Raw genomic sequence first — 14357 nt, 5'->3', positions numbered from 1 at the left:
CTGACATGATGTTCAGCATCAGTTAAGAGGCACAACAATGAAGCCATCTAAGCATTGAATGAAACATCTGAAAATATGAGCCAAAAAAGAACTTCTACAATTTATTTTTTTCCTCAGACATTAGTAAAGTGAGAAAATTCTAACATGGCCAGTAAATTATAGAGCACTGGGCTCTTATCTAAATTCTGACTTAGGAAGTCTATGTAGTCACATGATTCACATCTCCTTAGTGATACAGAACTTGAGAACTAGGCTTTCTACGAGAATAGTTAGGACACAGGGCGGCAAGACTCTTTCCTGACACTAGCAGTTCATGGGGAAGACACCAAGAATCTGTGAACTTTGGCACAGACACAGAGTAAAGCAAATGTCCAAGCCATTGTTCTGACTGACTGTCCTAGTTTGTCTCTCCTTGTAATAGAACCATGACCAAAAGCAACTTGAAAAGGAAATATTTTATTGTAGCGTACAGGTTACAGTCCATCCTGGAGGGAAGCCAAAGATGAAGTTTAAGGGAAAGACAGAAGACCCTGAAGGAATGTTGCTTACTAGCTTGGCCCCCATTGGTTACTCAGCCTGCTTTTTACGCAAGCGAGGAAATGGGCTGATGTCTCCTCCGTCAATCACTAATCAAAAAAGTCCCACAGACATATACAGGCCAACCTGATGAAAGCGATTCCTCACCTGAGCCCTGCCTTATAAAAGACTCTAGGTGTGTCAAGTCAACAAAAACCTAAATAGGAAACTAGCATAGGAATTTTTTTGAAATATTTTCAGAGCATTGCTTAATTTTTTAAAAGTTTTTGTTGTTTATATGATGTGCATGTAAAAGTACACACATGCCACAGTAGGTATGTGCAGAAGTCAGGAGAAAACTTTGTGGTTGGCTCCTACTTTCCACATCCATGTAGGTTCCAACAATCAGAATCAGAAATCAAGCTTTCAAGACAAGCACTATACCCACTGAAACAATTCACGGGCCTGATTTTCCTATCTTTTGCAACTGTCCTTAATTGTTTTATAGATAAAGAACCAATCTAAGGTCATATGTATAGTAGGTCCAGCACCAAAGTAAAGCAGAGCGGCTTCAGGCCTAATGGCGAGTATTAGTCAATTGTGGTTATCATTTATTAGTTATCGTGTGTAAGAATTAAAACAGGCTAAATGTTAAAAGTCTCTCAAAAACAAACCTACAGTAAGAATCTATATAACCTGTTTATGACTTTTTGTTAGAGTTAAGTCTTCAGGCAAAGATCTGTCAAGGAAGAAGTAAATTGTTTAACACTGCAGCATGAATAAGTAGAAAAGTTAAAAAAAAAACATAATACAGTTATATTTACATAAGAATTGACCCTCAATTGTGTGAGAGACTGGATGTAAAGTGAAAAGAGTAGGGGAAGTCCAAAAACACTAGATTTAAAGGAGGGACTCAACAGCTTTACTGGAACACACAAAGTTCTTAAGTGGCCCAAAATTTGAGGAAATATACATTTCCAAGATAATGAGAAAGAAAAGCACTCCTGAGCTGAAAGTAGACACTGAAATGGAAAAGAGTTAGCAGAGGAGGAGGGAATTCCGAAAGAAACAGCAGAAGGATTGCTCAGGTCTACAGTCCCAAAGGCTTGGTCCGAGAAGAGCAGTTCTGAGGGCATGACCAGGTCATCCACAGTCTAATCTCATCAATGGGTCACTCCATCGGCCGAGGTATCTTTTATTAGGCTATTAGAAAGTGGCAGAAACTATAGGAGGTAGGGCCTTATTGGATGAAGCGAGTCTCTGAGTTGTGGCTACAAAGGGCGTGTTTTGTTCATGGCTCCTTCCTCTCACTGTTTCCACACTCCCAGGAACTAAGCAAATCATCCCTGTCCTATGCTCTCCACTATGACGCTCAACCTTACAATGACCCAGAAACAGCAGAGCCAAGTGACTGTATCCTGAACTTCTGACACTTGCCCAAAAGAAGCCCTTTCTCTTTCCACTGCTTTACTCCCTTCTTTTTGTTGCAGCAGAGAAGAATCTGCATGTCAAAGCAATTGTGGAAAAAATCCTCTCTCATGAACAGCATAAAAAAAGACAGTAAAAACAACCATGAAATTCTAAAGAACAAATGCAGAAACACAGGGAAACATACCAAACAGGCAAGAAGAAATCACATAAAATGAAGTAAAACACAACAGTATTAAAATAACTACAGAGAAATACTAAACATGGAAACCAAACATCTGACAGATGCACATTGCAGATGTGTGTAAAGTTCTAAAACATTACACCCTGAGAAAAAGAAAGATGCAAAATTATGAGGAAAAGTATGAATGAAAACTTAAATCTGTCCAAACTATTTAAATATAAGGACAAAAGATACTATTAACTATATAAGGACTGTAAAATCATAGTCTCTCTAAAACATTTTTTAAAAAATAAATTGTATTGTGAAATCAACAGAAGGAAGAGATGAATGTAGAAATGGATAACTCATATTTAAAAGACCAGAGATGAGTCCCAATTCAAGATGGCAGCAGCCACCAGCATCCATGGGACTCTGAGGCACTCTAAGGAACCGGAGAAACCATGGAAGCTTAGAGAGGGATGAGCTTTTAGAACATAAATATCTTCAGAATACCTTCTTAGAAAAATTACAGGCCTTATGGGAAGACACTTTTAAAATTTGGTTTCATAGCATTGGGGGAAAAAGATGGCAGATCAGAAAACAGTGGAGAGAAGCAGAACCAGATATAAAGCGGAGGCGACAGGTATAGGAGCGCAGCCACATCAGACAAAAGAGCATGCCATTGCTGAATCCACTGTGCCAGCTATTGCTGCCCATGCTGCTGTCTACTGCCCTGCTCAGCCTGATGGGGAGGATAGTCAGGGCTGTAGTGCTGCCCTCAAGCTACAAACACAAAGGTCATGCCCAGGGTAGCGCTGGCAGCTAGTAAGGGAGGGCTAAGTGGTGAACAGTAGTCTGGAGCTTGAGCAGGTCCTGCACATATTCATGCTGCCAAACTGCAGGATTACCATGACTCTGAGCAATGAGATATCAGAGATCAATATGAGTTCATTTTCTGAAGCCATGTGGGACAAAGTCCACAATCCCTGCTGCAACCATTGGCACTGTTCAAGGAAGCTTCATTTGGAGTAGTATCCACGACTGAGGATTTATGACTGAGAATGAGACTTTGAAAGCATCTCCCCTCCCAGAAAACACAAAAACAAACAAAACACTTTAGACAGGAAACTACTGAAGAGAGTCCTTAAGAACTGTGAAAAACAACAACAAAGTGTGGTTCTTGACAATTGACGGCTGGGGGTACTGTGAACTGGGTGAGTGGCCATGTTCTAATGATTACTGTATTGGTAACAGAAATTGGACAAATGAGAATCAAATTATTTGAAAATATAATGAAGATAATATAAAACCTAAATTCAAGAATAGTAAAAATATTCCAACATATGAAGAAACATATGAGGGCTGGCAGGATGGCTCTGTGAGTTCATGAACTTGCCTCTGAGCCTAATGACCTGAACTTGAACCCCAGGCCTCACATGTAAGAAGGCCAGATCCAAGATACTCTTTTGAGTTGTCCTCCAGCATCAAAATACCGTCCCAGGTGCACATGTGTGTGCGGGCACACAGAGTGACAAAACAAATGTAAAAAAATACAAAGATAAGCAAATGGAATAATGAGAGTACTAGCCACCAAGTTAAAGAAATACAACAGAAAATGAAATAACATTTTTTCTTTTTGACTAATCTTGTTTCCTTTATTCATTCTCCGGAGCAAAGGGCCTCATAAATTTAGATCGTCATCCCACCTTCTTAAGCTTTTAGTATATATGTTCGTATGCAAAACAATACAAAACAGTCTGTCACGTTGGGCCTTTAGACATAAAGAACAAGCCTTGTGTAACTTCCTTATATTCTGTTTTGAGCACTATCTACATAGATATTTTTAAAGCTTACCCAACTTTCCATTAGAACACAGGTTATTTTCATTGCTATATACATAGTGCAATAACAGTTCTGGGACCAGGGAGGTAGGCAGATGGGTAAAAGCATTTGCTACACAAGCCTGGTGACCCGATTTCAATCCCCAGAACAAATATAAAGGTGGAAGGAGAGAAGAACTCTATGAGGTTTCCAAATTTCCAAAGGAACCAGTCACACTAACCCTTGCACACCATGCACGTACACTAAAGAATAATACTTTAAAACTTATACATATGCAGCTCATTTCTCTAGAATATATTTTTACATAAGAGTTCATATTATAAGGAACACACAATTTTAACCTGTAAAATCAAACTGGTAAGGTTGAGGGACTGAACCTTTTCCCTTACCCACAATATGAATGAATACTAGAGTTTTTGCTCTTCTCTGATAGTTGTGGCTCAGACTTTGGCTAAGTAATTAGGAAAAAATAGCATCTTCCTTAATTTGCACTGGTTGTCTTGGTTAGCAACAAAACACCATGATCGAGAAGTGAGGTGGGAAGAAAAAGATTATTTGGCTTACTTACACTTTCATACTGCTCTTCATCACTGAAGGATCAGAACAGGAGCTCACATGGAAAGAACCTGGAGGCAGGAGGTGATGCAGACACCATGGAGGACGTTGCTTACTGGCATGTTCTCCATGGCGTGCTCAGTCTGCTCTTTTATAAAACCCAGGACCCAGTCCAAGGATGGCCCCACCCACCATGGCTGGGCCCTCTCCCACCAATCACTAATTAAGAAAATGCTTTGGAGCTAGATCTTATGGAGGCATTTCTCATTTTAGATTTTCTCCTTTTAGACAACTCTAGTTTGTGTGGCGTTGGCATGAGACAGCAGCAGACTAGTGCATCCCCTAAGAAGATGCTGAAGGGCCTTCCTAGGTTTCTTGTGTGTGTATACTGCACCATCAGTATTCATACTTACATACTGCCTTTCAAACTCACTTTCAAGCTTGAGCTTGGCTTCTGTCCTGAGGCATGATCTCACCATGCAGCCCAGACATGGTGTGTCTCAAACCCATTTTTTCCTTCCTTCTTCCTCAGTCTCACGGTCCAGATCTGGTTGCTCATCCCTGTGCTATCTTTACGCATTTTTTGTCTTCTTTATATAGTCAACGTAAGATTTTTAAAAATTGTTCTATTTCATCTAAAGTTCTATAGATCTTAAATTTGATTTTCTTTCTTTTTTTTTTTTTTTTTTTTTTTGGCCTTTGTTTTTCTTGAGCTTCATATAGTCTGTGAGTTGTTTCTGGGGTGTTCAGAGCTTTCTGGGGTTAGTATCCAATTATCAATGACTGCATATTATGTCTGTTTTTTGTGACTGGATTATCTCACTCAGGATGATATTCTCTAGATGCATCCAATTTCCTAGGAATTTCATAAAGTCACTGTTTCTGATAGCTGAGTAGGATACCATTGTGTAAAAATACCATAATTTTTGTATCCATTCCTCTACTGAAGGACATCTGGGTTCTTTCCAGCTTCTGGCTATTATAAATAGGGCTGCTATGAATATTGTGGTGCATGTGTCCTTATTGTATATTTGAGAATCTCTGAGATATATACCCAGAAGTGGAAAAATAACTGTATAGCACCTTCTCAGAGTGTGGTACACCTGGACCTTAAATCATTAATAATCCAAGAGCTAAGAATATAGCCTTGTGGCAATTTTTGGTATTCAAAAATCATTATGTTTAATCTATACACACCAAGAAAACTCTGTTTCCATGTTACATTCTGTCCTACATGTACTTTATGCTTATGATAACTAGTAAGATTTCAATGCATACTATCAAACCTCTAAAAGAATTAAGTATATACTCATATAGTGTTATGCCAAAATGCTTTTAAAAATCTGTACCTGTATCTCTCTTTTTAAAATAAAGTTGTAAGAAAAAAAAAAACCTTTACCCTAAACACATACAAAAAAAGATTTTTGTTGGTATTCTCCCCATATTCCAATGCTTTAATGAGTATTTAAGATAACTCTATGGAGCCTCAATATATATGAAAAAATAACATGAACACAATCTAGTATTAGGAACAAAAATAACACTCATTCTTTTAAAAGATAAGAAATTAGTGCTTATGGTTTCTACATTACATCGTGGTATCCTCTTCTCAAGATATGGCAAAAGGCAGTTTTAAAAACCTTCATTCTCCATAAAACAGGCCTACATTAAGACTGACAGCATCAAACCTAGAGGTATTGACAACAGGGTGCAGAGAAGATTCAAGGGTCAGATCCTGATGTCCAGCATTGGTTACCGGAGCAACCGGTAGAAAAGAAAGCACAGGCTGCCTAGAGGCTTCCGGAAGTTTCTGGTTCAGTGTCATGGACCTGAAAGTGCTGCTGCTGTGCAACATATCTTACTGTGCTGATTGCTCACGTGTCCTCTGAGAACCGAAAAGCCATCGTAGAAAGTGCAGCAATGTCACCAATCCGAACATCAGGCCACACAGAGAACATGCATAGATGTTGTGTGCATGTTCTGTGTTTAAATAAAAGCACAAAAACTGAAGGAGAGAAAAGAAAGGAAAAGAAAATTTTCTCCATTCCTTTAGTTCTTTCTTCTATATGAGTTCCTGTGTGGCTTCCCTCAACGTATATATTATACAACAAAATAAATCCTTTCCTTCTAAAAAAAAAAAAAGAAGAAGAAAGAAAGGAAGGAAGGAAGGAAGGAAGGAAGGAAGGAAGGAAGGAAGGAAGGAAGGAAGGAAGAAAGAGAGAGAGAGAGAAAGAACGAAAAAGAAAAAAGACAAAGAAAGAATAAAAACAACAGACGTTCTTCTGGCTCTGGGTTGATTTCCCTCAGGCTGTGAACAGGTTTGTTTTGTTAAGTACAAATGCAGCTGGGTGGATTTCTGCTGTAGTGCAATAAGCTGCATGGTTCACAATAAAGGCCAACCCTTGCCTGTTATCATGATGAAAAAAAAAAAAAGATCGACTGTACGTTTCTAGAGAATCAAGTAATTTTATTAAAAAATGGGATACAGAGCTAAACAAAGACTTCTCAACTGAGGAATACTGAATGGCTGAGAAGCACCTAAAGAAATGTTCAACATCTATAGTCATTAGGGAAATGCAAATCAAAACAACCCTCAAATTCCAACTCACACCAGTCAGAACGGCTAAGATCAAAAATTCAGATGACAGCAGATGCTGGTGAGGATGCGGAGAAAGAGGAACACTCCTCCACTTGGTGGGGTTGTAAACTGGTACAATAGCTCTGGAAATCAGTGTGGCGTTTCCTCAGAAAATTGGACCCAGCTCTACCACTCCTGGGCATATACCCCAAAGAAGCTCCAGCATCTAACAAGGACACATGTTCCACCACATTCATATCAGCCTTATATATATAATCGCCAGAAGCTGGAAAGATCCCAGACGTCCTTCAACAGAGGAGTGGATACAGAAACTGTGGTACATTTACACAATGGAGTACTACTCTGCTTAAAAACAATGACTTCGTGAAATTCCTAGGCCAATGGATGGAACCTGAAGTTATTATCCTAAGTGAAGTAACCCAGTCACAAAAGGTATATATGCCCAAGGAAAAGCAGATACTAGCCCAAAAAGCTCAGAATACCCCAAAAAATAATTCACAGAAACTATGAAGCTCAAAAATAAGGAAGGCCAGAATGTGGATGCCTCAGTCCTTCTTAGAAGGGAGAACAAAACACTCGTAGGAGGAAATTAATAGGACAAATAAAGGAGCAGGAATTGGAAAAAAGATCATCCAGAGACTGCCTCACCTGGGGATCAATCCCATATGCAGCCACCAAACCCACACACTATTGCTAATGCCAAGTAGTGCTTCCTGGCAGGGATCTGATATGGATGCCTCCTTAGAGGTTCTGCCAGAGTCATACAGATACAGAGGAGTATGCTTACAGCTAACCATTGGACTGAACACAGGGACCCCAAAGGAGGAACTAGAGAAAGGACCAATGGAGCTGAAAGGGTCTGCAACCCCATGGGAAGAACAAAATTATTAACTAACCAAACCCACCACAACTCCCAGATACTAAAACACCAACCAACGAGTTTGCATTGAGAGACCATGGCTCCAGGTGCACATGCAGCAAAGGACGGCATTGTCTGGCATTGATAGGAAAAGAGGTCCAGTGAAGGCTTGTTTTCTCCAGTGTAGGGAAATGCCAAGGCACTGAGGTGGGAAAGGGAGGTTGGAAGAGGGAGCACCTTCATGTAGGCCATGGGAGGGGGGGGAGGGGGGGGATGGAATTGGGGAAAAGGGGAATAACATCTGAAATGTAAATGCAGAGGATATCCAAGGGGGCAAAAAAAAAAAAAAAAAAAAAAAAAAAAGAGTGACTGCATGTGAATAATTGCTTTCATTTTTCTCTGTTCTTGACAACACAAGAGGGAATGTGATTAAACTGCTGTTGGAAATTTAAATGAGATCAAACTTGGTGAAAATAATTGCTAGCAAAACTTCAGAGGAAAATCTCCTTTGGCAATTTCTTTTCAACAAACTCCTTTGGTAATAGTATGAATAGTGACTTATACAGAGGCCCAAGTGAACCTTTAAAAATTTCATTGAGACTTAAAATTCTTTTATTTCTTTTCATTAGTGCTTCTGATTCAGCAGCTATGAACTCAGTTTTGCTTAAGGTCATGTGTAAAAATGAAACTTGTTTGTATTATATATACATTAAAAGTGTCAATCTACACAGTCATTTTGTTTATTCTTCAGGACAACTCTATTGTTAGACGGCTTTCAATAAAAATACGGAGGAAATATTAAAGCTAATAGGACAATTGCCTGATGAAAAAAGAAATTCAGAAAAAGGGAAAACTGACAAGCTGTCAGATGTGAGCAAAAGCTATACTGGACCTAAGACAAGTCTTTCTAGACTAGGAAGAGAAGAACACATAGTAAGAAACGAGAGGACAAAAGTGCAGGAAGCATGGAAGGAGGGAGGGAGGGAAGAGGTACATACACATACAGCACACATACATGCAACAACAGCTACATGTGAATGACACACGTGCTACATCCCAGCAGCAAAGGCTTAGAGCACTAGGTTAGGGTTGTGTCTCAAGAGTCTACTTCTAATAGTGTAGTTTTCCTTACATCTGTCATAGTTGTCATGATCCCAAGGGACTACCTAAGTCATTATTGCCTTTCAGTATGAACATTATAAAGAGAACTCCTGAAAGCTAACGTAGAAGTAACATTCCTTAGAAATGTCTTTCTTCTCAGTAAAGAGTCCATGTCGGAGACAGACTTTAGGAAGAAGAGTCTGCTCTGTTCTCATTTGCATCCGTTTCCTCCCAACTCAGCAGAGCCACGGCTTAGATATCTTTTATAAAGGTTCTCATCAACTTGTGAAACATAATTTTCCACTCATTTTTGTCTACTAACAAAGTGAGTCATTAGACTATTTGAAACATGAATGCTATAAATAAATAAATGAGCTAAATATAAACCATATCTATACCTCGCACAGCTGACTGGGAAGGTTGAGTCAAAACTTTGACGTCCAATGCGTTGTTGATACTGTCTTCCAAAGCAGCACAATAACCATCCACGACATTGCTAACGGTATCCTTCAAAGTCCCGAGATTATGGAAAACCTGAAGAGCTGTTCCAACCTGAGTTGGATTCTGAAATACATATGGAGTAAAAACAGATATAAATAGGAAATAAGAAAAAAAACATTATCAATCTTTGAAAAAAAACACACTTTGACATTTAGCAGTTGCTAGTGTATTTCCAGATTAACAAAGGGAAGGGCAAAGACAGTTTGGAACAAGTTTTATTTATATGCATATACTGTTGTGCTATATCTTCTTCACAGAACATTTAATTTGAAATAATATTTTTTCTCAGTCAATGAAAAAATGAATCTCAAACCCATTTTCTGGTATTTTGTAAGAACTAGTGTGGTTTTCTCTATTTCTACCACTCTCTCTGCTGTGTGTGTGTGTGTGTGTGTGTGTGTGTGTGTGTGTGTGTGTGTGTGTGTGTATCCACGTGTGTACAAATGTAGGATGTAGTATTATTTTAACATATGTCAGTAGGTTTCAAATTAGCTTAGAATAACAACTAATGAAATAATTTAATTTAGAGATACTGAGCCATGCTGAGTGATCAAGGAAGTCATTTGTATGAATAATACACACGAATTGTTCTCAATTTTAGGCATTATAGATAACACTGGAATAAACATTCTGACATTCAGCACTTTGTGAACAAACATGCACACAGGCTTCGGCTGTGTGGCAGCAGAGTGGAGTTGTAAAGCATGTGCCAGCTTCGTGGTTATAGACATGGCCGACTTCCAACTGCAGGTGCTCCATAACTCACAACTATGCAGCCATGCTTTCAATCTACGGATTGCTTTCAGCAAGCACTATGGCTTTATCTGACTTTTCAATAATGGCAAGAGGCGGCCTTGTCATGTATGGTACACATTTGAACCTTTTCTTGTGCACATAAGACATACATTCCTTGTTGCCATTGTTGTCATGTATATATCTGTACAAACTGTATATTTAAGGTGTAATCACTGATAATGCTTCTATTGTAAAAGGTCCTCTGTCTTACTGAAATCTTTAAAGATAATAGATTTTTAAATTTTTACTTAATCTTTTTGCACTTATTCTGAAATATTCTTTCAATCAATGAAAAGAAACTCTGAATCAGAATGTACTCTCTATGGGTAGCACCCTGGGCATCCTGTTTTATAATGATATTTCTTATTAGTTAAAAGTCCCATGCATTTATACTTATCACTGCCACTAGCCACTACTTCCCTCCTTCCTACTTCCTGCCCAGTATCCATTCCCACCCCCATTGTATGTCCTCTTTACTTTTCCTGACTAAGAAGCCTTAGTCCAAACAGCAGTAGCAATATGCACAGGGGTCTGAGGCCATGTGTGCTGGGCAAGAGCATTCTTCAAACAGCCACAGAATCTGATGAAAGTCAGTTCTCCTGTCGTCAACCACTAACAATTTCTCTGACAGACAGACAAGCAGAAGTGCTACGAAAGTCTCAGGCATTGTAGTTACCTGGAGGAGGTTAAGTACTGTTAACTACTGTGGAGGTAGTTAGAGAACCATAACCCTAACCCTAAGCAATACTAAAAACGCAATCTTAAAAACAGTTAAAACAGTCATTTTTATTATATATATTTACTGTAATTTAAAATACAGAGTACTTATTAGTTTGTGGTTAAGTCAAATTTTATTAGAAAAAAATCAAGGAAGAGAATGTTGAGTATATTTACAATAAAATTATTGTGAACCAGAAAACCTAGGAAAACTGGATAAGTATATATTCAGTAAGTAAAAGGTTTTCAGCAAACACCAATGAAGATAGGTTTCATTCATAAATTATCTAATAACAGAAAATCTATTTTTATGATTAGATATAAAAATGTCATAAAATTGGTTTTTATACAATGTGAGATAGGACTCAATTTTAGCACTTTTCTACATGAATATTAACTGATCTAACAGTGTTTACTCATAAATGTGCATAGCAAATAGAAACTCTATCTCCCCTCCTCCCTTTCAAAAGTCATCTATGAAGTAGGCCAAGTATCCATATGTGTGATTGGCTGTTTCCTCAATTCTCTACTACTTGAAAAGCTAGTCATCTAAAGTATTAGCATAGCTTTAAAGGTTTTTACTGTCCAGAGCTTTTCTTCAGTTTGGTATGTGTTATTCTTGGTTCACGATATTTACATATGCATTTCAGAACTAGCCTGACAACTCTTTGTTATTAAAAATAAGCATAAAATTATGTCAGTATATTAGAATGGACATCTGCATCATGATAGGATCTCCAACTCATGAATATAGTATTTCTATTTATTTATTCTTGTCTTCATTAATTTCTTTCAATAATGTTTGATGTTTTCTATCAAGAAAGCACATATATTTTCTCACTTATAAAACTATGAATTAAATAGTATTAACATAGTAAGTTTAAATTTCTGGTGTACTGTTAGAATATGAAATTTTTTATATATTAAAATTGTAACCCAAAAGTTCTCTGTAATAAAATTTAACAGTTTATCCATCAGCTATTTTAGTTTTTCTATCTACATAGTCATGGTATCTCTGAATAATTTTACTCCCTCTTAATTTTCCTTTGTTTAATATTTGTTCTTAATTGAGATCTTCACTTAATGGTGAATAAAATACACCAGAGCAGAACCCTTGCGTCATTTCTAACCATTGATCAAAATGAAGTTTTATTTTTGGTCCACTGGGAATATTTTTAATCATAAACTAATTTTATTTCTGAGCCCACTGAGATGACAGTCTTCACTTTATTTAAAGAATCATATTGTACTTAGATAGGAAAGCCATCTTGGTCAATGTGGATTGTCAGTTCCTATCTACTGTAGCGGTAAATATTAAATGGTGGCGTCAACCAATTCTCACTCCAAACACTGCCATGCTGTGCCATGTGGTCTCTGCTGCATGATCTGTGAGCTGCCCTCTCTCAGTTGACTCGCTGCCACCTGCTTTCATTTCACGCACTATCCCTTAGCTGGTTGTTACCTAGCACACACATCCCAATTCCAAGGCAGGCTTTGTGCATCTCACCACTAAACTTTCTTTTGAACTTAATTAAGTCACTACATTAAAGAACACAACAAAATACACATAACAACCTGTATTTATGTTCAGAGAAGAATATTTACATCTGCAGGCATGTTGGCTCCCAGCTTTCTCCTATACCTCCTCCTCCACCACACTTGATCATCCTCCTCTCTCCTTCCTAGACTACCTGTCTACCCTTCCTTCTCATTCAATTATAGGCTTCGCCTTGTCCTGGACCTGCCTTGCTGCATAATGACATCATCCTACAATCTCCCTGCTCATATCTGCTGGCACTGTGCTCAGCATCTTACAGCAGAGGTAAAGAGATCAGCTTCCTCCCTTACAGTGTCCCCACTTTGTTCTCAGCACTATGTCTTCATAAGAGAAGTGGACAGACTCCCCCTTTCCTCAGTCCTTACATAGGGTTTTACAATTAATGTTGGCTTATTTGTTCCTTGGATTTTGGAAGAGTCTTATCCTTTCTCAGCAGGAAGGTTTAAAGGCTTCTTGTAATTTTCTCAATGGGAAAGTTTACAAGCTTGGAAACAGAAGGACAACTATTTTAACCCAATCTTTCTAACCTTATTTTTTAAGTTGTTTTCCTAGAATTTTGACAACATTATCTAAATTTTTAAATCTATTGGTGAAAAGTTGAACCTAATGTTTCTTTTACCATCTTTTTTAGATTTATTGGATCAGCTACCAGATTACTGGTTTTTGAATCTTTTCTCTGTTCCTCAACAGCTCTTGGGATGTTTATCAATATAATTTATTGGTCTTACCAAATAACTACTTTAACATTTTGTTGTCTCTATTAGCTTTCCTTAATTCTATTCCTGAGTAAAGCAGATATCAAAAGTCAAGCTCTGACATGAAATACCTAAAACCAAAGGTAAATTACATGACCTCTTTGCCTGCATAATGCACAAGTACCACCAAGCCAAAGGGTAAATGAAAGGGGTGGGGCGGAGGTGGAGGCAGAGTGTCCTTGTGCTCTCAGTATTGTCTTGAACACATTCGATACTGCCCATGCCTCCTGAGTAGCTGAGATTACATGTACATGCCGGAGGAACACCTGAAATAACTTGATGCAGTGGCAACATGCTATGGTGGAAAGAGTGTGGGTCTTTAAAAAAGATGGCCTTGAGATGAAACTGTAGCTCTGTAGTAGATAAGTTGTGTGCTTCTGGGCAAACTACTCCATCACTCATCAAATTTACTAAGGGAAGGGTCTGTTTGTTTTGATCACAATTATACTCCTGGCAACTAACCAGTGTCCTAACAGACAGATGTTTGGAATTACCATCTGAATATGTGAGAGAACAAGAACATTTCTACAGTTAGCTCTGGTATTACACTCCTCATATGATTGCAAAAGTCTGAGGTACACACATTCCTTGAACTAACAGAATATAGGACTAATAGAAAGTATTGGCTCTCTGATCATTTATTAATACCCTCAAACTTGAATTCCAAGAATAACACCTTTATTTCTATTACTAAGGAATTTCTCCCTCCCCATTGAAATTTTAAGGCAGGATCTCACTCTGCACTGAAGAAAGGCCCTTAGTTCACAGAAATCCTTCTTCCTCAGCCTCCTGAGTGCTAGGATTATAATCATGGAATATAATACCTCTCTGAGAATTTTTTCTTATCATCCCATCTTTAATTATTGAAACGAGTAAGAAACCAATCAGAACTGAGTAACTCTGACATTGCTAGCTTGTTTCTTGAGCATTACTTCCACAAACTTAACGATGAAGATAGATGACAGAAA

General features: G+C 38.1%; 1 protein-coding gene and 1 pseudogene across 2 annotated transcripts in view; one reads left to right on the top strand and one right to left on the bottom strand.

Annotated features, from left to right (window-relative positions):
• The window catches only part of LOC308419540 (actin, cytoplasmic 2-like), a 1056985-nt pseudogene that overhangs the window by 431255 nt on the left and 611373 nt on the right, over nt 1–14357 (top strand). The gene's annotated exons all lie outside the window — the stretch shown is intronic.
• The window catches only part of COG5 (component of oligomeric golgi complex 5), a 301631-nt gene that overhangs the window by 134661 nt on the left and 152613 nt on the right, over nt 1–14357 (bottom strand). Inside the window, exon 8 of the mRNA XM_080915234.1 lies at nt 9462–9627. Within this exon, the coding sequence (XP_080771360.1) occupies nt 9462–9627 (166 nt within the window). The remainder of the gene's footprint in view (nt 1–9461; nt 9628–14357) is intronic.

The sequence above is a fragment of the Micromys minutus genome (assembly GCF_963924665.1).
Source record: "Micromys minutus genome assembly, chromosome: 1".
In the NCBI taxonomy this organism is placed as follows: Eukaryota; Metazoa; Chordata; class Mammalia; order Rodentia; family Muridae; genus Micromys; species Micromys minutus.
Note: the sequence above shows the minus strand (reverse complement) of the source record. Positions and strands in the feature narration are given on the sequence as shown.